Source organism: Nerophis ophidion, linkage group LG18 (genome assembly GCF_033978795.1).
Source record: "Nerophis ophidion isolate RoL-2023_Sa linkage group LG18, RoL_Noph_v1.0, whole genome shotgun sequence".
In the NCBI taxonomy this organism is placed as follows: Eukaryota; Metazoa; Chordata; class Actinopteri; order Syngnathiformes; family Syngnathidae; genus Nerophis; species Nerophis ophidion.
Window position 1 is genome coordinate 20,978,994 of NC_084628.1, and position 25,742 is coordinate 21,004,735.

The 25,742-nt window shown below is 38.8% G+C and overlaps 1 protein-coding gene across 1 annotated transcript; it reads right to left on the reverse strand.

Moving 5' to 3' along the window:
* Positions 1-905: 905 nt before the first annotated feature.
* Positions 906-25,499, reverse strand: sae1 (SUMO1 activating enzyme subunit 1). The gene is made up of 9 exons (XM_061877572.1): positions 25,286-25,499; positions 24,778-24,889; positions 12,506-12,679; positions 12,214-12,359; positions 12,046-12,145; positions 10,633-10,738; positions 5,588-5,732; positions 5,418-5,487; positions 906-1,143 (listed from the first exon to the last, which is right to left on the reverse strand). The coding sequence occupies exons 1-9, from the start codon at positions 25,384-25,386 to the stop codon at positions 1,051-1,053; spliced, it is 1,047 nt and encodes a 348-aa protein (XP_061733556.1). The 5' UTR covers positions 25,387-25,499; the 3' UTR covers positions 906-1,050.
* Between the last annotated feature and the right edge of the window lie 243 nt (positions 25,500-25,742).

The window sequence follows — 25,742 nt, forward strand, 5'->3', positions numbered from 1 at the left end:
ATTTAGTAAGAAAAGATTAAGCCTTTTATGAACACATTATTTACAGGCTTTCGGGTGTGGTGGGCCAGATTTGGCCTCCGGGCATTGAGTATGACACACGTGTCCTATATGCTGCCACAAATACATGTATTATATTTTTTAATTTCTTCCATCACTTCATCCTTGTTCCGAAATGCGGGTGCTGTGCGTGAATGCTTAAAGGTGAGCTTTAATGACGTTTGTGTTGAGAAAAGTGTTTAATGCCACAAGGGAAACAAAGCATTTTGTATTTTTGAGAGAGGTGTTGTTCGTGTTTGACGTTCATAATGTGGTTCAAGCAACTTTATTATTAATCATACAAAGCAATATTTACAATATATTAAAATTTAGGAAGTCGTGTTTTTTGTATAACTTACATATTTAAATGACAAAAGCCCAAAACACGGCCACAGTCCGAATACTTGTTTACCAACAATAACATTGGAATCAATAAATGCTCAATAATGTAATCGTGGTTACATTTGACCTTAGGTATTGCTCAAATTAACTCATACAATATCTCAATTACAAAATAGATGTGTCAAGGAGTGAGCAAATATTAGAGAGTATCAGTTCAAACAGTCCAAAGTGAGGATGTCCTCAGATGCTCCCTGCTGCAGGATGAGCCAATCACGTCACAGATGGAGCAGCATCTGGCCCGTGATTGGCTGCAGCAATAATGCAGCGACCTCTCTGTGAGGACACCAAGCAAACAAAGACATGACGTCAGCAAGGTTTTACTTTTTGAATAATCATGGATGACGTCGTCGTCGTCTCGGCCTCTTTTCTTTCAGTCTCCATATTCCTAACACTTTCTTTAGAATCAATATTGAGGTGTCACAATGCTTACCATTAATCACACAAAAACTCGTGAAAACACCGTAACGTGTTTTTATGTAACACTTTTATTATTAAATGTAAAAAAAAAAAAAAAAAACAGCAGAAAAGTATTGTCGGTGATGGATGCCATAAATAAACAATCGGATGAAGATGAAGATGATGATAATGATGAGATTGATGGAGCGAGCGTCCTCAGTTCGGTCCAAAGTAGTCCACCATGCCGTTTCCTTTGCGGCCGTCGAAGAAGAAGAAGTTCCGATGTGGAGCGTCTCTCTGAGACAGAGCCTGGAGAACAAGAAGCACGAAACATTCAAGCACTACTGTCAGGTCAAACCAACGTCCTCTGCAGTGGACGTTTGTTTTGGGTCTACTTCTGTCCCTATTATGCAAATCACAAATATCCACTGCAGAGGACGCTGGCTCAAAACATCTCATCTTCCCGTTATGGGTGACAAAGCTTATTGATGTTATCTAAAAAAAAAGGGATGTTCCAATATGGTCATCTGTCAGCATTGTTTAAAAAATTATTTTTAAAAAGTAATCAAAGTTACTCATTACTTTGCCAAAAATGTAATTTATTTATAAACAGAATTATTCTTTAATACATGTCATTAATTACTAGGGAAAGTAATAATAGCATTACCAAAACAAGAAATTAAATATCTGGCAGTGCAAAGACGTTTCATGAAAGCAGAGTGTGCGCCTTTAAAGAGCCGTGCTGTTTTGCTAAATTCAGTTCAGTTTAAGTTTATTTTGAACATGCATACGATACAATGTAATGCGTCGCATATTTACAGTTGTTTTTTTACAGCATGTCCGAAAAGGACTAGGAAGAAGCAGAGCTTATTTAATCCTACTCCTTTTCATTCCATAGCAATTTTATTCCATTTCCTTGTTCTCTGTAACATAACAGTGAATTAATAAAATATCTTTATCTCAAAAGAAAAAAAAAGAGCAAAAGGGCTCAAGGTGTTCATCATAATTCTTGTTCTGTGTACTTTGTGAACACTAGTAGTTCGAACAGTCTCTTAAAGGCCTACTGAAATTAGATTTTCCTTATTTAAAACGGGGATAGCAGGTCCATTCTATATGTCAGACTTGATCATTTCGCGATATTGCCGTATTTTTTCTGAAAGGATTTAGTAGAGAACATCGACGATAAAGTTAGCACCTTTTGGTGCTGATAAAAAAGCCTTGCCTTTACCGGAAGTCGCAGACGATGACGTCACATGGGTGAGGGCTCCTCAAGTCCTCACATTGTTTATAATGGGAGCCTCCAGCAGCAAGAGTTATTCGGACCCAGAAAATGACAATTTCCCCAATAATTTGAGCGAGGATGAAAGATTCGTGGATGATGATATTGATAGCGAAGGACTATAAAAAAATTTAAAAAATAAAAAGGCGATTGCATTGGGACGGATTCAGATGTTTTTAGACACATTTACTAGGATAATTCTGGGAAATCCCTTATCTTTCTATTGTGTTGCTAGTGTTTTTGTGAGATTAAATAGTACCTGATAGTCTGAGGGGTGTGTCCACGGGTGTCTTGAGCCCAGTGTCTGAGGGAAGTCGACGGCAGCTGCATGGACGGCGCAAGCTCAGCTGATCTCCGGTAAGAGGCGACTTTTTACCACAACTTTCTCACCGAAACCTGCCGGTTGACAAGTGGTCGGGATCCATGTTTGCTTGACCGCTCTGATCCATGGTAAAGCTTCACCTCCGGGAATTTTCAACAAGGAATCACCGTGTGTTTGTGTGGCTAAAGGCTAAAGCTTCCCAACTCCATCTTTCTACTTTGACTTCTCCATTATTAATTGAACAAATTGCAAAAGATTCAGCAACACAGATGTCCAGAATACTGTTTAATTGCGCGATGAAAAGAGACGACTTTTAGCTGCAAATAGTGCTGCGCTAATATGTCCTCTGCAGTCCGTGATGTCACGCGCACGTGTCATAATTCCGCGACGTTTTCAACAAAAAACTCCGCGGGAAATTTAAAATTGCAATTTAGTAAACTAAACCGGCCGTATTGGCATGTGTTGCAATGTTAATATTTCATCATTGATATATAAACTATCAGACTGCGTGGTCGGTAGTAGTGGGTTTCAGTAGGCCTTTAAACTGAATCATATTAGTGCTTTGTTTGATTTCTTTGGTTAATCCGTTAAGTAACGTATGATGGTCCAGCCCGGCTGCACCAAATAATAGTATAAATCCATTTAATAAAATCAAATACAAATAAAGCAACAAGAGAAGTATCCCACACTTCTCTTTTCTAAAGTAAATTTGTACAGCCGATATGGTCATCTACATCAACTATATGATTTGCCTGAGAAGCTGGACAGGACAAAAAAAATTAACTGAAAAAAACAACGTATGATGTCAGGGAGAGACCAGGCAGAGCAGCATTAGGTCAGGTGTGTCTGTTAGCTCTTGTGGGACGACAGCTTTGTTGAATCTTTTTTACTGATTTGTGTTCCCGCCGGTTAATAAAGAGGTGAAATGTGCTTCCATTGCTCTCGTGTCCTTGTGCACTTCAATGATTGATTTGTTGTTCATTATTTATTCCCTTGTAGTAGTAGAAGTACTAGTGTGTATGTGTTGTTTGCTGTGTGATGTTGCCTCTTCCTTTTTGATAGCAAGTTAATTTTCGTGTGGTGATGGTTGTTGCTTTCATTAGTAAAAAGAGGTTTCCTGCATTGAACTTGCGCTTCTGACACTGGCATGTTGAAATAAAACCACATCCAAAGTAGCGTGCCACGTTACATCAAACGGATTGATAACAGTATTTTAATGTACATAAAATTAATTGATTAGATTAGTCGTGACAAGTTAAAGTAACGGCGTTAGTAACGCCGTTGTTGTATAACGTCCTGCGAACACAGCCCATGAGTGAGATTGGCCGATACCGATCACAAGTATTAACTGTCAGTTTTTCGATGTATTTATGGCGAGTACTATTGACAGTGTAACAATATCAACACAATAACAAAACTAGTTCCTTGTACTTCTTAATGTAATATAATTTTTTGGGCAGGGGCAGCACGGTGAAACAGGGGTCAGTGCATGTGCCTCACAATACGAAGGTCCTGAGTTCAATCCCGGGCTCGGGATCTTTCTGTGTGGAGTTTGCATATTCTCCCCGTGATTGTGTGGGTTCCCTCCGGGTACTCCGGCTTCTTCCCACCTCCAAAAATATGCACCTGGGGATAGGTTGATTGGCAACACTAAATTGGCCCTAGAGTGTGAATGTTGTCTGTCTGTGTTGGCCCTGTGATGAGGTGGCGACTTGTCCAGGGGTTTACCCCGCGTTCCTCCAGAATGCAGCTGAGATAGGCTCCAGTAGCCCCCGCGACCCCAAAAAAAGGACAAGCGGTAGAAAATGTATGGATGGATGGACAATTGTTTGATTGCAACAAAATCAATAGAACTCAATATTTAAACAAAAACAAGTACATTTTGCCCTCAAAGTCCTCCTGTGTCCAGTAAACTCAGTTTTTACGTAAAACAAAAAACAAAAAAAAATACTTTCAAGAAAATACAAATGTCGACCTAATAGCTCTTGCATCAGCTCATTTATTGATGTGACCCATGGTATCAACACCACCAATTCATAGATGGATCCACCCTCGGACGGTGACATTGCTGACGCACCAACAGTTGTTATATTGTCTTTTCTCTAGGCTCTTATTAATTTACTTGTTAATTTCCTGTTAATAACTTCTTACTTTCTTCTGTAATTTGTTTTCATCTCCACGTATTAAACTTTACAAAGCAAATATTTCCTTGTGTTGTTTAAGTGTTAGAATAATTGTATCTAAGTTATCACAAAACTTTGTGTTACATTGAGTTCAGCTCGCCCGGCGAGAAGACAAAAGCTGCCTTTGAACCTACCAAGAAGAAGGCTTGTAACACTACACTGTGTAGGATGGGAAGCAACATGAAGGTGTTCTGTTTCTTTCATGTATTGTAATCAACAGAAAGATAGTGTCTTGACCCGAGATCTACAAAGCGAAGAGGAAGCAAGACCTGACTCCCCTACAGGGACCTCTTCTTTGAACTGTTTTAAATACTTTTCTGAAAACAGTTTACAACATTTCTTTGAACTGTTCTGTAACCAAAGGCGATGGCTGTTTAGGACCCTCTCCCTTGGAAACAGCTGTTGCCATGTAATCAAGGAAAGTCCAAATAAAAGAGGAAGCGTGCTGAGAGGCTGTACAAAAGTACAGCCCAAACATCTCTCGTCAATTGAGCCAAATTTAATTCTGTCTCTCTTTCATTCTTTGCTGCTTGTCTTGTTTAATAGATGTCATCCATGTTTGAACCTGACATATTAAAATGACTATTACGTCGAAAATGTATGTCACACAATTTCCAAAAAATAAAAAAGCATTGTCGATTTTATTTTTTGTACAAAATGTATTTTAATTCAATTTTTTTTCAAATAGCATCTCAAGTTAAGTTTTAAAAGTAGCGATGTGTCACCGGTATGGGTTCAAATGTAAACGCTACGTATCCCTAGTCTTCGGGAAGCTCCCGGAAGGTGTAGGTGTGCTTACCTTGACAATTTCCTGGCCCAGGACTCCTCCCACCACGGCACACACAGGAGGCATCACGGAGAAACAGTAGCTGTGGACACATGTCAACGTCAGCAAACAGGAAGTGACTCATTTGACTTCCTCTAAGATTCCAAAGCGGACATGTACAGCGCGGGGGCCACAGCAGGTACCTGATGAAGTCGTCGTTCAGGATGTTGGCGCCCACGCCCATGGCCTCCAGGAGGTCGTCGCGGATCTGTCTCAGGAGCTGACTGTCCTCTTCAAAGGACTTTGGCTCGGGGGCACGATGTTTTTCTGCACGGAACTTCAGCAGGACTGCGGAGGACAAACACGCTGTTTCCTTTCTCTTTAACTCCACACACCATTCATATGCACTACACTACCCACAATGCCATGCAATACATAACAAAAACGTGAATGGCGGATGACAGATTCGAGAGTCCGGGGTAAGGATACAGCTATAAAGGATTTTAATAATCGAGTAATCTATCAATGAGTTTGTTCCATTAGTCGTGCAAATGGATAAAACACACTTTATTATCTCAATGCGTATTTTAGGGAAAACTGTCAAACTAAACAAAGATTTTTGTATTTTTATTACCTTCTTTTACCTTGTCTATTCCCTTTATTACCTATTATTTACCCTCGATTGAACTCCTTTTACATTTTATTTACCTTCGATTACCTTCTTTTAACTTATTTTACCTTTTATTTACCTTCTATTGAACTCATTTTACCTTGTATTTACCTTCGAATAACTTCTTATACCTTCTATTTACCTTGTATTTACTTTTTTTGACCGTATTTCACCCCAGATATTCCATATTTACCTTTTATTTAACTCTTTTTACCTTTTATTGACCATCTATTTAACTTATTTTACATTTTATTTACCTACTATTTACTTACAATTGACCTGTGACCACACTTTACCTTGTAGTTTCTATATTACGTTTTATCTTTTATTTACCTTCTACCTTCTATTTAACTTCTTTTAGCTTGTATTTAATAATGAATTTACCTTTTATTCAGCTTTTAACTTGTTTTATCTTTGCTTACTTTCTACATTCATTCCGTTGACTTTTTTTACCCCCTATATTTCTTCTATTTAAGTTATTTTAACTTATATATTCCTTCATTTAGCTTATATTTATCTCTGATCAGAATCAGTAGCTTCATTTACATTATTTTGCATTTATTTTATTACCGTGACCATTTATTTACTTTGTTTTACCTTCTATTTATTTTTTACCCTTATTTCACCTTTTATTTGCCGTATTTGAACTTTTTTTTACTGTATTTTTCGGATTATAAGTCGCAGTTTTTTTATATAGTTTGGCCGGAGGTGAGACTTGGCCAAACTATAAAAAAAAATTAAAAAATTTGTTGTTGTTTTTTTGCCTAGTCTCCCCCCCGGCCAACCTATAAAAAAAACTGCGACTTATAGTCCGAAAAATACGGTACTTCTTTTACCTTCCATTTACTTTATTTTACTTTACATTTACCTTTTTTCACCTTCTTTTATCTTTAATTCACTTCTATCACCTCCTATTTACCACCCTTTACCTTCTATTCAACTTGTTTTACCTTCTTTTATGCGGTCCGGATTTTAGAACTGTTTATTAGTTACACTCATCAAACGACTAATCAAAGCAACAGAATATTAGCCCTAGTCCAGAGACTTGGAGAGGAACATGGACAGGTTGGGGGTCACACTTGACTGCACCTCCGTGTGGGACAGGATGCAGTCGTCACGGAGAAGAGTGACTTCCTCATCGGTCGCCTACGACAAGCTCTCGGCTACACCACTTCCTGTGGCACTTCCATATTTACCAAGATGCATGCTAAACAGTATAGGGTAATAATAGCATCAACTGATTTAAAACTATAAATAAAATGTGCCTCCATTATTGTGCAAGACAGAGTGGTGGTGTACTTGTAGCAGATTGCCTCTAGGTCAAGGGTGTCCAACTCGTTTTCATTGAGGGCCACATTGCAGTTAAGGCTGCCCTCAAAGGGCCGTTTGGAGCAGTGAATAAAATATGAATAAATGCATCTGGATTTCTTTTCTTCTTGGCCTTATGTGGGATCTGAGCTGAGGATGTCGGTGTGGCTTGTGCAGCCCTTTGAGACATTTGTGATTAAGGGCTATATAAGTAAACTTTGATTAATTGATGGTTGATTGGCTTCTTGACATAATTTTACAATTACCAACACATTATATCTTGTTTTAACCTAAACTGTAAAAAACAATCAGTAAATGTTACTGTAAAAAACTGGGAGTTCAGTTAACTGAATTTTATCGTGAAATGTACAATGTTTTAAACAAGATATTATTGTAAATGGAAAAAAAAAAAAAAAAGTACCACTGTTTTTAAGGGTAATATGTACGGTTGTCTTTTTTACGGTGTATTACTGTGAAGGGATACAACAATATTTTTTTACGCTTAAAATTCTGGGTAATGAGCTATGGGGGTTTTTCCCCGTAAAATCTAAGTTAATTTTTAGAGTGTACAATTCGATGGATAACTTGCTTTAAAATCATGGGTCAAGCAGATATTCAAATGTTTATTTTTATTTTAACAAAAAAATAGGATAATATAATATTTGTTGCATTATTACATAATAATACCATTTCAAAGATATGCAATTGCACACAGTATTTTTTTTTTTGCTGCTGTCTAATGACTATATTTTCTAATCAGATTCATCGTGATTAACTACAGGTTGATACTAGCTTGCATAACTGAAATCAACTTACGAAAAGACCCCAATATTTTGACACAAATACAATTACAGCGTAATAAGTCTGCGTATAAACATGATAAATGCAGTATTTTTTGCATGAGGTAACTTGATAATTGACAGCCTTTAGTTTTTTCTGTCCAAATGCAAAGAACTAATCTGTTTAGTAAGAAAAAAAAAGTACTGTATTGACTAATATTTCCAGGCTTTCACTGGCCTTATAAATTGATGCGGCCCTCTGGCCTTGAGTTTGACATCTGTGCTCTAGGTAATGTTGCATTTTCCCATGCCAACAAAGCAAGTACGTCTTGTAGAAAGATTTCAAAAGTAAGGCAATGCTTTTTAAAATGTGTTAGCTCAATGCTAGTTTATATTGGATATGCCATAGACATGCTACAGATTAGCATTAGCGATTTTACATAGCAATTCAAACGCAAATTAGATCATGAAAATTACAACTAAGATGCTTGTTACAATCAAATATTTGGTGTAATAAGTACAATACTGTATTTTCCAGGGTGGGACAACAAGTTGCTACTTTTCTCCTATGCTTTGAACCCTGCGGCTTATAAAACAGCGCGGCTATTTTATAGATTTGTCTTCACCAGCGGCAATAATGTTTAGTATTCAACCAATAGTTTTCATACAAACATCGAATGAGATGTTGTAAAGGTATGTTACTGTTTGTAATATGGCGCCATTTTTTGGACAAGTTTTCTCACTGCAGATAATGCAGGTTAAAAATGTACTTCCTGTTTCGTTCCTTGTACCCTAAGTATTTGTCCATAACGTTTCTGCTCGAAAGGATTCTTCATTCATCACTACAAGCAACGTTTGTAAGTTTGACAATGTAACCAAAAACATGCACGAGCTATTGTAATGCAATCAAGCTATCATCGTTAGCATATGCAAAAATGCTATCACGTTTACTCGTGTCTTTGTTAGCATTATTAACTTACAATGGCATTATTTTTGTATTGTTTCAGGTTCACAGATTCCTCAGTAAATTCACCAAAACGTCACCGTGGAATTATTGAGACTGTTTAGCGGATTGTAGAACTTCCTTCCGCAGCTAGTGGGTCCATGATGATGACTTCTGTTTTGTTTAAACAGCCGCTTTCCTGCCGTATTACAGGCATTGTTTGAAAACAACTATGGTACGCAAATAAGCATTTACGAAATATTTTGTACCGCCAATTTTATTTATCTTCTTTTACCTTCTTTTACCTTGTTTTGTCTTCTTGTACTTTCTATATTTTCGCTATCTACCTTTATCTTTTTTCCCCTTCTATATTTCCTCTTTTTAACTTATTGTACCCTTTATTTACCTTCTATTTAACTCATTTTACTTTCTATATTCCTTCTTTTACCATTTATTTATCTTCTATGTACATTCAGTTACCTTATTTTACTTTTTTTACAACCTTTACCAACTATTTCCTTTTTTAAAAAAAAACTCTATTTCACCTTGTATTTACCATATTTTTTTTTTTACTTCTTTCACATTCTATTTATCTTATTTTATCTTCCATTTAACTTGTTTCCACCTTCTTTAACTTTAAATTCCCTTCTATTACCTCCTAATTGCCATCGTTTACCTTCTACTCAACTAGATTTACCTTCTATTATGCGGTCGTGATTTTATAGATTTTTATTAGTTACACCCATTGTTTAATCTAAGCAAAAAGATATAAATCCCAAGTTAATTCTAACCAAATTAATGGATTTAATCAATTAATCGTTGCAGCCCTAGTCCAGTGACTTGGAGAGGAACATGGACAGGTTGGGGGTCCCACTTGACTGCTCCTCCGTGTGGGACAGGAAGCAGTTGTTACGGAGAAGAGTGACTTCCTCATCAGTCACCCACGACAAGCTCTCGGCTGAAACCACTTCCTGTGGCACTTCCATATTTACCAAAATGCATACTGAATAATATGTGGTAATAATAGCATGAACTGATTTGAAACTATAAATAGAATGTTCCCCCATTATTCTGCAAGACAGAATGGTTGCCAACTGTCAAATAACAGGAGGCTTTTTCCCCCACAACTCCATCTGCTGGATGCAGTGAGTCACTACCACACTTGACCCCAATGCAAGCGGACTGTAACCGTCAATCAGCACCATTACCTGGATTTGCTAATCTAGTCAGTGGCTTCATCCTTGGCCCACTCCTCTATTTACTAACATTTTGGTTACACAGTGTACATAGTAGTTTGCATGTTTTGGTGCACTGTTTATCTGTGCATTTATTCTTGACGTGTTGTACGCTCAAGTATATGCTTGAGTTTGAAGAAAACAAATTATTATCATTATTAGTTGGCTACTCACTTGCTTTTTTTCATTCAAGCACACTTCCATTGGTCTTTCTGTTGTTTTTATGGAAGGTCCCGGAAGGACAATGAATGTGTGACTTTTTAAATGTATTAATAAATAAACTAAACAAAGATCTTGTTCCGTCATTAAATACCATGTAGCAGAAAGTAGTCCACAGGCCTTTTCTTCAGACCGGCTTTGGCCTTCTCTGTGGTCCAGTCCACATGCAGAGCCTCCTTCAGTAGGCAGAACTTGGCCGTCTGTTTGGGTCCACACCAGAAACAACACATCATAAATGGACTTCTTAACTAAATGAAACATATTGTTTTCTTGCAAATTCACACATTTTGCATGTTAAAATTACACATACATTTATTTGTGTTCTAAACTAAAGCATTTAATTGAAAACTCATGCTGCTATATTTTAAACTAGAATTGCTCCAGTGTTTCATTAATACATTAATGGTCAGCCACAAGTGAATGTACATTAAAAATCAAGATTACTAAAATTGTTTTCAATATTTTGCAGTAGAGGAAAGCGCACTTCCCCTTCCAGGTGATTTATGTACTACAAAACAATGTTATCCATCCATCCATTTTCTACCGCTTATTCCCTTTGGGGTCGCGGGGGACGCTGGTGCCTATCTTAGCTACAATCAGGCGGACAAGTCAGGGCCAACACAGATACAAAGAACATTCACACTCACATTCACACACTAGAGCCAATTTAGTTTTGCCAATCAATCCATGCAAAACAATGTTGTGTGTTATAAAATTTGAGTTTGAGATAGTAGAGCAGCAGACACGCCTAGTGTTACAAAATTAGCGGTAAAAATGTGTTTTCCACACTGATTGATGACTACTTGCCTGTGATTATAAATGCATTTGCAGTTTTATGTCAATTTTGTAACGTTACATTCTCATTTGTTAAACGTTTGTACAGGTTTAATACGATCACAATGCTATTCTGTTAGCCTGACAATGGGCTTTTCCATTGTATGTTAGCATTAAGCTAGCGGCATACGAGCCAACTTTTACCCCGTATGTTTCTATTGCATTTTTCCCCAGTTTATACAAAACTGTATTGTCACTTTACCATGATTCCTACATGTATGTGCACTTCATTTGTATACGAATGCACTTTCCTTTGTTTCAAAGTAACTGCATTGTGGAGACTACCAACTGGCAATCTCAAGTTGGAAGTTTTTCATACCTAACTTAATGGACTGTTTACCTATCTGAAAGACAAAAAAATCCAACATTTGGTAAGGACGGAATAATATGTAAATAAACCAGGGGTGTAAAAAGTGCAGCCTGTGTTAATAAAATAAGCAGCAGCAATTGAAATATACACCAAAACAATATATTGTAACAAGTAAAAGGTATGTTGATGCAGACAACTAAAAAGACAGATTTGTCTTTAAATGTATGTGTAAGATTTGTTTTTAAACTACATGTGTCATAGCTAATGATGCAAACTATACATTGATTTCATATTGACACGCCACCGCCTACACAAACAAATTGCCAATCTCTGGTAAACACCGAGCGTCATACAAAATCTAACCTTTTTCACCATGGTGGTCTCGTTGGGATCCACTTTGACCCTCTTGGCCTCTGGCCCGTCGTTGGAGTCTCCAGAGGGCTTCACTACTTTGGGTTTCTCCCTGAGGACCAAAGCAAAGTCCTGTAAAGGGACATTGTCTAGCGTGTGAAAGGTCATGTGACCACTCACTCCACGTAGCTGTGCTCCGGCCCCAGGTTGCAGAACATATAACCATAGTAACCGTGGATGTCCCCGCAGAAGAGCAAGATGTTGTGCTCCGTGCAGATATGGTCCACGCGCACCATCACGTCTCTGGAGCAGCCGGTTAGACACACCTGAGGGCGGGACGGAGGGTATTGTCAAAGTCAGTTTTCATCGTTTGTCCTTCCATGATGCTTGTTAACATCCATCCATCCATTAACACATAATTAATTATATTAATTAATATCTCATACATCTCTTTTACTTCCTGTCCACTCACCGCGCTGAACTGCAGAAAGAAACTTTCAGGCATTTCCTCAATTAACCCGATTTGGGCCCGCACCTCCACCATGGGGTTGAGGGTCTGAGCGCGCTCCACTGAGGCCTGGGCGCGACTCTGGCCGTACTTGCTTACCGGCACAAGGAACTGAGCACGGCACAACTCCTCGCTTGCCTGGTGAACGCAGAAACAACGGCAATAAAAAGCTAGGTCCTCAAACCGTGCTGCAGGTTTTTTCATTTCAGCGAAACTTGCGCAACGTGCTGCAAAAATTACATTTATTATTTCAAAACTTGATTAAATGGCACTGAAAAAAAAAACATGTACGTAACAAAAGTACCAACAATATATTTTGTTATATAATTACTGTAGTTATTGGACTAAACTGTGAACACAAGCACTTATCCATGGCTCTCCACTCCACACTGAGCCACCTGGAACACCGGGGGAGCTATGTCAGGATGCTTTTCATTGACTATAGCTACGCCTTCAATACCATCATTCCAGACATCCTGGTCACCAAACTGCTGGACTTAGGCCTCCCCTCACCCACCTGTCTTTGGATTAAGGACTTCCTGACCAACCGACCTCAGACAGTAAAACTTGGCCCCCATCTCTCCTCCCCCCGCACACTCAGCATCGGCTCTCCATAGGGTTGTGTGCTGAGTCCTTTGCTGTATTCCCTCTACACCCATGACTGTAGTCCAGACCACTCGGAGAACACCATCATCAAGTTTGCCGATGACACAACGGTGGTGGGTCCCATTACAGGGGGGGATGAGTCTGCATACAGAGATGAGTTCCTGAAACGATCAGCGTGGTGTTCAGTGAATAATTTGGCACTGAACACCACAAAAACCAAGGAACTCATCTTTGACTTCAGGAAAAACACTGCAGACCCCGCACCCCTCTACATCAACGGCGAGGAGGTGGAGAGAGTCAGCTCCTTCAAGTTCCTCGGCACCCTCATATCTGCTGACCTGTCCTGGACCCAAAATACAACTGTGGTCACCCGGAAGGCCCAGCGGAGACTCCACTTCCTGAGGGTGCTGAGGAAGAACAGACTGGAGAGGCAGCTGGTGGTGACCTTCTATCGCTCGGCTTTCGAGAGCCTGCTGACGTACTGCATAACAGTGTGGTACGCCAGCTGCACTGAAGCAGACAAACAGGCGATTCAGAGGGTCATAAAGTCTGCACAAAAAATCATCGGCTGCCCCCTGCCCTCCCTGAAGGATTTCCATAACTCCCGTTGCCTCAAGAAAGCAAAAACCATCACCAAAGACAGCACACACCCTGGCTACCACCTGTTCCACGTGCTACCATCGGGCAGGCGCTACAGGTGCATCAGAGCCAGAACAAACAGGCTCAGAGATAGCTTTTTTCCCAGAGCTGTCACCATGCTGAACTCTAACTTATAATAATAATAATCCACCCCTGTACAATATCCTGCCCTAATACCCTACTGTGCAATACGACCCTTCGGGTGCAATACGTCTGACACTGATTGTTATTTATTACTTCGGTACTCTTGTCGTGTTCTGTATATTGTACAGTACTTTGTATTTCTACAGTGTTTTGTATATTGTACAGGATTGCTTGTCTGTTTATTTCAATTGTTAGTTTTTCCTTTATCACTCTTGTTATTTATTTTACCCCATATTTGTTCCCACAACCGCACCTTAAATTGGAGTCTTTAATCTCGTTATATGCAAATATAACGGTATAGCGGCCGTGCCAGCAACTTGAGGGTTGCAGGTTCGATTCCCGTTTCCGCCATCCTAGTCACTGCCGTTGTGTCCTTGGGCAAGACACTTTACCCACCTGCTCCCAGTGCCACCCACACTGGTTCAAATGTAACTTAGATATTGGGTTTCACTATGTAAAGCGCTTTGAGTCACTAGAGAAAAGCGCTATATAAATATAATTCACTTCACTTCACTTCACTATAATGACAATAAAGTCTATTATATTCTAGTACTGTACATCATTTGCCACTGTCCCCATCTAGTGGACAAAGTTAGACATTGCGCACTTGTGCCAAGTCCTACAGAGTGAATCGTGAATACGTGAATAATGGAAACGCCTATAAAAAAAAAAACAGCGCCATTTTTTTTTCTAAAGCCAGGGTAATATTCCATGGGTCAGCAAATAATGGCCGCGGTATTTTTTTTAACAATGGTACTTTGAAAAGTTGTATAACCTCCGATTTTCTTCAGGGTCATGAATGCGTCCATGCCGGTGTCGTGTTAAATGCTGTATCCCTGAAATATTTTGTGTCCCCCAACCGCGGGAGCGCGCATAGAGTCGGAGCTCTGTTCCTTGTTTAGACAGCGACAGCACGTCCTAGTTATTAGCGATATCAATGATACAAAATGTGGAATATTACGATCATGCTTTGACTGTCAAAAATGTTTTTGGTGTAACATGCAAAATTCCTACCCGAATAAATGCTTTTGATCATCCGTACATGACGTGTTGTACTTGTAATCACATCACTGCACGCACGCGCTTCTTTATTGTACACGTGTCATGCTGCAGAGCTGTTGATCAGCCTACCTATTTTATGGAAATTACATTAATAACATCCTGTAATTTAGTTTATTATTTATTTCATCCTCTGATGGATAGAAAAATAACACCAATATAATGGGAACAAACACTTCATGGTAGACTCAATTCCATGTTAAAAACAAAACAAAAAAACGTATTTTATATCAGAAAATGTGTCCCACTCACGTTATTTCAATCAGTCAGTTTATTTATATAGCCCTAAATCACAAGTGTCTCAAAGGGCTGCACAAGCCACAACCCCATCCTCGGTTGAGAGCCCACATAAAGGCAAGGAAAAACTCACAACCTAGTGGGACGACAATGTGAATGAGTATGAGAAACCTTGGAGAGGACCGCAGATGTGGGTGACCCCCCCTCTAAGGGAGACCGGATGCAATGGACGTCGAGTGGGTCCAATATAATATTGTGAGAGTCCAGTGCATAGTGGATCTAACATAATAGTGAGAGTCCAGTCCATAGTGGATCTAACATAATAGTGAGAGTCAAGTCCATAGTGGATCTAACATAATAGTGAGAGTCCAGTGCATAGTGGATCTAACATAATAGTGAGAGTCCAGTCCATAGTTGATCTAACATAATAGTGTGAGAGTCCAGTCCATAGTGGACTAATAGTGAAAGTCCGGTCCATAGTGGATACAACATAATAGTGAGAGTCCAGTCCATAGTGGAGCTAACATAATAGTGAGAGTCCAGTCCATAGTTGATCCAACATAATAGTGAGAGTCCAGTCCATAGTTGATCTAACGTAATAGTGAGAGTCAAGTCCATAGTGGATCTAACATAATAGTGAGAGTCCTGTGCATAGATCTAACATAATAGTGAGAGTCCAGTCCATAGTTGATACAACATAATAGTGTGAGAGTCCAGTCCATAGTGGATCTAACATAATGGTGAGAGTCCAGTGCATAGTGGATCCAACATAATAGTGAGAGTCCAGTCCATAGTGGATCTAACATAATAGTTAGAGTCCAGTCCATAGTGGATCTAACGTAATAGTGAGAGTCAAGTCCATAGTGGATCTAACATAATAGTGAGAGTCCAGTGCATAGTGGATCTAACATAATAGTGAGAGTCCAGTCCATAGTTGATCTAACATAATAGTGTGAGAGTCCAGTCCATAGTGGATCTAACATAATAGTGAGAGTCCGGTCCATAGTGGATCTAACATAATGGTGAGAGTCCAGTGCATAGTGGATCCAACATAACAGCGAGAGTCCAGTCCATAGTGGATCTAACATAATAGTGAGAGTCCAGTCCATAGTTGATCTAACACAATAAGGAGATTCCAGTCCATGGTGGATCTAACATAATAGTGTGAGTCCAGTCCATAGTGGATCTAACATAATAGTGAGAGTCCAGTCCATAGTGGATCTAACATAATAGTGAGAGTCCAGTTCATAATGGATCTAACATAATAGTGAGAGTCCAGTCCATAGTTGATCTAACATAATAGTGAGAGTCCAGTCCATAGTGGATACAACATAATAGTGAGAGTCCAGTCCATAGTGGATCTAACATAATAGCGAGAGGCCAGTCCATAGTGGGGCCAGAAAGGTTTGCGGGTAATTAAATGTCGACACTTGATAGCACACACAAAGCTAATGTACTAATAAGCTTGTGAGCAGAGGACTGTGTCTCTTATGCAAGCATAATTAGGAGTGCAATTCATTTAGCGTGTCTGCCTTCACGGGTATATTAAAAAAATATATATATTAAAAAAATAAAAGGAAATAATAATAATAGTAATAATTACTTCCTCACGCTATGTGCTAAAATCATGTATTGACTTGGCATTGTACAAAACTTAAGAATTTGTATTAATTTTATTAATGAGAAAAAAAGTTAGTAGGGATACATAATATTTATAATCATTCACATCGATAGGCTCCAGCGACCCCAAAAGGGACAAGCGGTAGGAAATGGATGGATGGATATTGCTAAAAACACAGAAGTGTTGCCGCTGTCTGAACAAGGCACAGAGCTCCGCCCCCAATGCGCGCTCCCGCGGTAGGGGAAACAAAAAATATTTCAGGGCTACAGAATTTCGCACAACACTAGAGATAGTCGCCTTTGTGGACATTGTGAATTTGCAGGGAGATCCACGGTAGTAAAACATGATTTAATTGACCAAAACAATGAAAATATGCATATCAAAATAAAATATATGGTGGAATGTAAATGGATGGTGCTGATATGACATTAAAGTTCCTTGAATCTTTAGATCAGGGGTGTCCAAACTATTTTCAGTGAGGGCCGCACACACTTAAATCAAAGCATACGAAAGGCCATTTTGATATTTTAAAAAAAAATAAAAAATAAAAAAAAAAACATTCATTTTTTCTTAAACTTTAGGGCTCCCCTCAAGTTTGGTCCAAGGGACACGAAAGTGTCTCAGTTATAATAAAAAAATAAAAAAAGTCATGCATTATTATTATTTTTTATTAAACGCTTAAATCTCTAGATGAACTTCAGGACTATAAAGTGTTTTTTTATTTATTTAAGTTTTATACCATTTTTACTCATTGCTACCATATTTCTTATTGTGCAGACATATGGGGAAATAACTACAAAAGTGCACTTTGCGGGTTACAAAAAAGATGAGTTAGAATAATACATACTGTTGGCTATAGAAAACATACAAGTCATGTATATATTGAATCAAAAATATAAAAATTCTATGATTTGGTGCATTTACAAATAGCTAAATTGTATTCACAAAGCAACATATAATCTTCTACCCATGAATGTGTAACAACTAATAACAAAAAAATTACTTACCTTAAAACATTTGTATGTATGTATGTAGGTATATAACACTGAAACATTCAGCATATCCGTATGTGGAATTAAATTAAAGAATTGATTGAGCAAAGAGGTCAAACTTTGTACTGATATGATCCAGGCTGTTCGGAGTAAAAGTGTTTACAAATTACAAGGAAAGAGGATTTAAAAAAACACCTAGACGATATATTCAATATATTCTTCATCTTAGTATGTTAATCATGACTGATTTAATGATCCATTACAACAGGGGTGTCCAAACTTTTTCCACAGAGGGTCGCACACGAAAAAATTTAAGCATGCGGGGGCCATTTTTAATTTTTAGTTTTCAAACCATAACAAAATATATGGATTTTTTTTTTTTATCCCTAGGGCTCCTGGGGAGCATAGAGGGTCTCAGTCACTAAAATGTTAAAAATAAGTCAAATTATTATTTTTTTTTTTTATTTAATACTTACAGTAAATCTCTATATCAACTTGAGGTTGATATAAAGTAAAACAAATAATGTTTTATGCCTTTTCTGTAAAAGACAACTTTGTTTTTATAGTCAAACTGAAATATGAAGTATTTAGATAGATAGATAGTACTTTATTGATTCCTTCAGGAGAGTTCCTTTATTTAGCAATTAAAGCCCTCAAATATCAATAATGCAGGACACCATTGATTTTAATTATTTAATATTTTTGAGTAATCACAGTGAAAAGTTAAATAAAATCCTACTAAATATATTTTAGATCCGAAAGGTTCCCCACTCATAAAGTGATACATTTTTATTAATTTTCTTTTACTTTTAACACTTAAATTTCAAGATCAACTTCCGATATATCTCTTAAGTTTGAACTATTATTTGGTTTGTTTTATGCTCTTTTGTCAAAACGTTGATGTTTTTATATGGCAACCACACAACATATGCAATATTTTTTCCACATAAACCATTTTAAAGTGATAATTTTTAAGTAATAATTCATTATTACATAGATTTTGTTGTCTTTTTTTTTTGAGCAATGGAAAAAAAAGAAAATAAAGACAAAAGGAACAAAAAAACTGCCTGCATGGCAGCTGTGTGTCAACTTTGCCACTTTTTATCATTAGATTTCACCTCATTCCACTTTTTTTAAATGTTTATTTATTTATTTTTGCAATACTATCAATTTTGCAATTTTTTCAGAATGGGTGGCGGTCCGGTAAACGATTAGTTGCGGGCCGCTAATGGCCCCCGGGCCGCACTTTGGACACCCCTGCATATAAATTGTGTTACACAAAGAAGACAGTAAGTGAACATATGTGTTGGTAAGTGCTCTGAAGTGGGAAAGGAGTAGGACCAAATAAACTTTTCTTCCTACTCCTTTTCGGACACTTGTAAAGAAAAATGATATGAAATTATGATGTATCATATTGTAAGTGTATTTGTTTTCAAAATAAAATAAACTCAGAAATATGACAAAAACACAAAATGTGCAATATCCCCTCCCAATTTGTTTTGAAGTGGAATATTTGTTGTGAAGTAATTGGAGTCATAAGTAGATAAATAATTTACAACAACATTAATTCATTACTATTTTTGAGCAATGATAGTTTACAAATATCCCACTGAAATTTTTGGGGGATCCAAAAGGGCCCCACTCGTAAAAGTGATGAAAATAAGTCATGCATCATTTTGTTGTATTTTCAAAGCTTAGTTTCTAGATCAACTTTTGATCTTTTTCTCTATTTTAAGTTTTTATAATTTGTTATGTCTTTATTGTCAAAGAAAACATTGGTATTTATATGGTAAACACACACACACAGACACACCCATGTTCGATGTGAAATAATTTGAGCTTTGAGTAACTCATTAATTCATAACAACATTGATTTTGATTCATTATTTTTTTGTGCAATGACAGCTCAAAACAACAGTCTGCGTGGCAGCTTTGTGTTATTAAAATCAACATAGAAACTTTTTGTAGTTACTTTTCACCCGTATGCTCTTTTATTCCATTTTTAAAAATGTTTTTTTCAAAAGTATTTTTCGAATGTGCCGCATGCCGTTAAAAAAGGCCTCGGCCTTTGGGCCTCAGGGCAGCAAATGGCCCGCGGGCCACACTTTGGACACCACTGCATTAAAATACATTGCAACAACATGTTGTTGAAACTAGAAACTGCACTGCTAAGGACAGGAAGGCACTCCAGCGAGTGATTAAAACTGCTCAGTACATTTTAGGAGCAGCCTTCCCCTTACTACAGGACATGTACTCTACCAGGGCCACCAGGAGAGCACACAACATCGTAAAGGACAGTACACACCCCCAGCCCAGTCTCTTCAGTCTCCTACCATCATGCAGACGATACAGGAGCCTGAAATCCAGGACAACGAGACTGACAAACAGTTTCTACCCACATCTGTGAATGCTAGCTCCCCCCTACCCCATTTTTACTTTGTCTTTTTGAACAAAAGACAGCTACCTTGACCACCCCCGAACTGTGAACCATCACTGTAGATACTTTTCACCTTTGATCACTAAAGACACTTTAACTGCTGCTGTGACCTAAGGTCACTTCCATATTTATACTGTTGCCTGTCAATCAGAATGTGCAATAATGTTATGTCACTAACTGAGCCTTGTATATACATTTTTATTTTTAGCTAAGTACTGTGTGACTTGTTGAAGGGTGGACGAATATAGTAATACACGTTGGCTCCAATGACGTTAGGATGAGACAATCAGAGATTACAAAGAGAAACATAGCCAGGGCTTGTAATCTCGCCAGAAAGATGTCCAGGCATCGAGTAATTGTCTCTGGCCCCCTGCCTGGGAGAGGCAATGATGAGAGATATAGCAGATTAGTCTCTCTTAACAGGTGGCTGGATAGCTTCTGCAGACAACAGGGATTTACGTTTATTGATAATTGGCCCTCTTTCTGGGGCAAACCTGGCTTGCTGAGGAGAGACGGCCTTCACCCTAACCAGGAAGGCGCTATCCTCTTGTCTCGGAACATAGACTTCGCATTGAGCCACATTTGACTAACTGCACTAGAGCAAGCCCGGTCACAGGCAATTACAGAGCCTGCTAGCCTGGGTATGGAGTCAGTTAAGTTAGAGCTAGCCAGCGCCAGGCTGGATGATCCCTGTACACATAGCAATTTTCGTAGAATAATACACAACTCACAAAATGTTTTTTCTACTGTGTCTATGACTTCGTCAGAGTTAGACATGCGTTCTACTGAGGTGGCAAATTATGATGCGTTCAGTTTATCGCAGCGCCAAGTAGACAATCTGAAAATTCCCGTCATATCAATTCCTAGATATGGTCGTAATTATTTTAAGTACACTGCGCATAATAAATGCAACATTATTAATATTGCTACTACGGATAATTTTATCAACAACTCCTTAAAACAGCCCACTACCTATAATATGGGCTTTCTAAACATCAGATCTTTGTCTCCCAAAACGTTATTAGTCAATGAGGTCATTAGAGACAACAACCTTAACGTCATCGGTCTTAGCGAAACCTGGCTTAAACCAGACGACTTTTTTGCGATAAATGAGGCATCCCCTCCTAACTATACGAATGCGCATATTGCCCGTCACCTCAAAAGGGGAGGGGGTGTCGCACTAATATACAACGAAAACTTTAACTTTAGTCCTAACTTAAATAATAAATATAAATCGTTTGAGGTGCTTTCTATGAAGTCTGCCACACCTCTGCCTGGCCGTTATCTACCGCCCCCCAGGGCCCTATTCGGACTTTATTAGTGAATTCTCAGAGTTTGTTGCTGATCTAGTGACGCACGCCGATAATATAATTATAATGGGGGACTTTAATATCCATATGAATACCCCATTGGACCCACCGTGCGTGGCGCTCCAGATTATAATTGATAGCTGTGGTCTTACACAAATAATAAATGAACCGACGCATCGCAGCGGTAATACGATAGACCTAGTGCTTGTCAGAGGTATCACCGTCTCCAAAGTTATGATACTCCCGTATACTAAAGTAATGTCCGATCATTACCTTATAAAATTCGAAGTTCAGACTCATGTTCGGCAAGCTAATAATAATAATAACTGCTATAGCAGCCGCAACATTAATGCTGCCACAACGACGACTCTTGCGGACCTACTGCCCTCGGTAATGGCACCGTTCCCAAAGTATGTGGGCTCTATTGATAACCTCACTAACAACTTTAACAACGCCCTGCGCGAAACCATTGATAGTATAGCACCGCTGAAGTTAAAAAAGGCTCCAAAAAGGCGTACGCCATGGTTTACTGAAGAAACTAGAGCTCAGAAATTATTATGTAGAAAGCTGGAACGCAAATGGCGCACGACTAAACTTGAGGTGCACCATCAAGCATGGAGTGATAGTTTAATAACTTATAAACGCATGCTTACCTTAGCTAAAACTAATTATTACTCAAATCTCATCCGCATTAATAAAAACGATCCAAAATTTTTGTTTAGTACAGTAGCATCGCTAACCCAACAAGGGACTCCTTCCAGTAGCTCCACCCATTCGGCAGATGACTTTATGAAGTTCTTTAATAAGAAAATTGAACTTATTAGAAAGGAGATTAAAGACAATGCGTCCCAGCTACAACGGGGTTATAGTAACACAGATACGATTGTATATACGGCGGATACTGCAAATATCCAAAATAGTTTCTCTCGTTTTGATGAAATAACATTAGAAGGATTGTTACAACGTGTAAATGGAATAAAACAAACAACGTGTTTACTTGACCCACTTCCTGGGAAACTTATCAAGGAGCTTTTTGTATTATTAGGTCCATCAGTGCTAAATATTATAAACTTATCACTTTCCTCGGGCACTGTTCCCGTTGCATTCAAAAAAGCGGTTATTCATCCTCTCCTTAAAAGACCTAACCTCGATCCAGACCTCATGGTAAACTACCGACCGGTGTCTCACCTTCCCTTTATTTCGAAAATCCTCGAAAAAATTGTTGCAGAGCAGCTAAATGAGCACTTAGCGTTTAACAATCTATGTGAAACCTTTCAATCCGGTTTCAGGGCAAATCACTCGACTGAGACAGCCCTCGCAAAACTGACTAATGATCTATTGCTAACGATGGACTCTGATGCGTCATCTATGTTGCTGCTCCTCGATCTTAGCGCTGCTTTCGATACCGTCGATCATAATATTTTATTAGAGCGTATCAAAATACGAATTGGTATTTCAGACTCAGCCCTGTCATGGTTTAACTCTTATCTTACTGATAGGATGCAGTGCGTCTCCTATAACAGTGTGACCTCGGACTATGTTAAGGTAACGTGTGGAGTTCCCCAGGGTTCGGTCCTTGGCCCTGTACTCTTCAGCATCTACATGCTGCCGCTAGGTGACGTCATACGCAAATACGGTATTAGCTTTCACTGTTATGCTGATGACACCCAACTTTACATGCCCCTAAAGCTGACCAACACGCCGGACTGTAGTCAGTTGGAAGCGTGTCTTAATGAAATTAAACAATGGATGTCCGCTAACTTTTTGCAACTTAATGCCAAAAAAACGGAAATGCTGATTATCGGTCCTGCTAGACACCGACCTCTATTTAATAATACAACTTTAACATTTGACAACCAAATAATAAAACAAGGTGACTCTGTAAAAAATCTGGGTATTATCTTCGACCCAACTCTCTCCTTTGAGTCACACATTAAAAGCGTTACTAAAACGGCCTTCTTTCATCTCCGTAATATCGCTAAAATTCGCTCCATTTTGTCCACTAAAGACGCCGAGATCATTATCCATGCGTTTGTTACGTCTCGTCTCGATTACTGTAACGTATTATTTTCGGGTCTCCCAATGTCTAGCATTAAAAGATTACAGTTGGTACAAAATGCGGCTGCTAGACTTTTGACAAGAACAAGAAAGTTTGATCATATTACGCCTGTACTGGCTCACCTGCACTGGCTTCCTGTGCACTTAAGATGTGACTTTAAGGTTTTACTACTTACGTATAAAATACTACACGGTCTAGCTCCAGCCTATCTTGCCGATTGTATTGTACCGTATGTCCCGGCAAGAAATCTGCGTTCAAAAGACTCCGGCTTATTAGTGATTCCTAGAGCTCAAAAAAAGTCTGCGGGCTATAGAGCGTTTTCCGTTCGGGCTCCAGTACTCTGGAATGCCCTCCCGGTAACAGTTCGAGATGCTACCTCAGTAGAAGCATTTAAGTCTCATCTTAAAACTCATCTGTATACTCTAGCCTTTAAATAGACCTCCTTTTTAGACCAGTTGATCTGCCGCTTCTTTTCTTTCTCCTATGTCCCCCCCTCCCTTGTGGAGGGGGTCCGGTCCGATGACCATGGATGAAGTACTGACTGTCCAGAGTCGAGACCCAGGATGGACCGCTCGTCGGGACCCAGGATGGACCGCTCGCCTGTATCGGTTGGGGACATCTCTACGCTGCTGATCCGCTTGAGATGGTTTCCTGTGGACGGGACTCTCACTGCTGTCTTGGAGCCACTATGGATTGAACTTTCACAGTATCATGTTAGACCCGCTCGACATCCATTGCTTTCGGTCCCCTAGAGGGGGGGGGTTGCCCACATCTGAGGTCCTCTCCAAGGTTTCTCATAGTCAGCATTGTCGCTGGCGTCCCACTGAATGTGAATTCTCCCTGCCCACTGGGTGTGAGTTTTCCTTGCCCTTTTGTGGGTTCTTCCGAGGATGTTGTAGTCGTAATGATTTGTGCAGTCCTTTGAGACATTTGTGATTTGGGGCTATATAAATAAACATTGATTGATTGATTGACTTGCAAAGTAAGATTTTCATTGTACAGCAAACTGTCTGTTTAACTGTGCATATGACAATAAACAATCTTAAATTGTGCATTACCTTACACAAAAATAGTTAATAACACAAATGTAGTACCATTTCAAAGACATGTTGGTTATTGTGAATGTGCGTACCTTTTCGTGATCCAACATAGTGAGTCCTTTCACCCCAGCCAGGATTAGGTTTTTGGCCACTTCAGCACCCAGACCTCCTAAACCAACCAAGAGAACCCGAGATCCTCGCAGTCTGCAGGGGAAATACAAACGATTTTACCTGTCAATACGTTTGTTTTCGCACAGGTTTTCAAAATAAATGCCACATGGCTATAATAAAACACCCTTTGCCAGATAATATGTAGTCTATCCACGTTTGCTTACTTGGAATGTTACGATCAAAAAAGAAACGTTGCTCAAAAATCCATCCATCATCAAGGAAGACTAGAGTGGCCGTGTGGTTTTCAAAATAAAAGCCACATGGCTATAATAAAACACCCTTTGCCAGAAAATATGTAGTGTATCCACGTTTGCTTACTTGGAATGTTACGATCAAAAAACAAACGTTGCTCAAAAAACCATCCATCATCAAGAAAGACTAGAGTGGCTGTGTACCGCTTAGCATTAGCATGACAAACTAACGTGTTACCTCTTCTGGGCATCCAAGCCCCACAGACGGATTTGACGATCATACTGAGCAGCCTCTTCCTCTGTAATGACCGGATCCTCCTTTTCGATCATGTCGATCATTTCACCTCCCGCCAATGAAAGAAAGAGTTACGATAAACCTGAAAGTTTGGCGAAGCGACACTGGCAATTGTTTCAAAAGCCGCGAATCGGCGCAGAGTGATGACGCCAGAGGGAGGTACTGTTTTTTTAAATACAAAGTTGTTGTTTTTTTACATTACATTACACTGAACCGTAAAGCCATTTTAGCCAGATCCACTTGTATTTGAGATGTATTTTCTTTCATCTTAAAAAAACTATAATTGACGTGCATAAAAAATACGAATAATATAAAAGATAAATTACTAAAATCTATGAAATGCCCATTTCTAAATGTATTATTACTTTACTTTTTACAAAACATTATAAACGTTGATTTA

Coding starts and splice junctions, on each gene's coding strand:
- sae1 (XM_061877572.1), bottom strand. CDS start 25,386: ATGATCGACATGATCGAAAAGGAGGATCCGGTCATTACAGAGGAAGAG. Junction 24,890..25,285: donor GGCTTGGATGCCCAGAAGAG/GTAACACGTTAG, acceptor TTTCCCCTGCAG/ACTGCGAGGATCTCGGGTTC. Junction 12,360..12,505: donor TCTTTCTGCAGTTCAGCGCG/GTGAGTGGACAG, acceptor TCCCGCCCTCAG/GTGTGTCTAACCGGCTGCTC.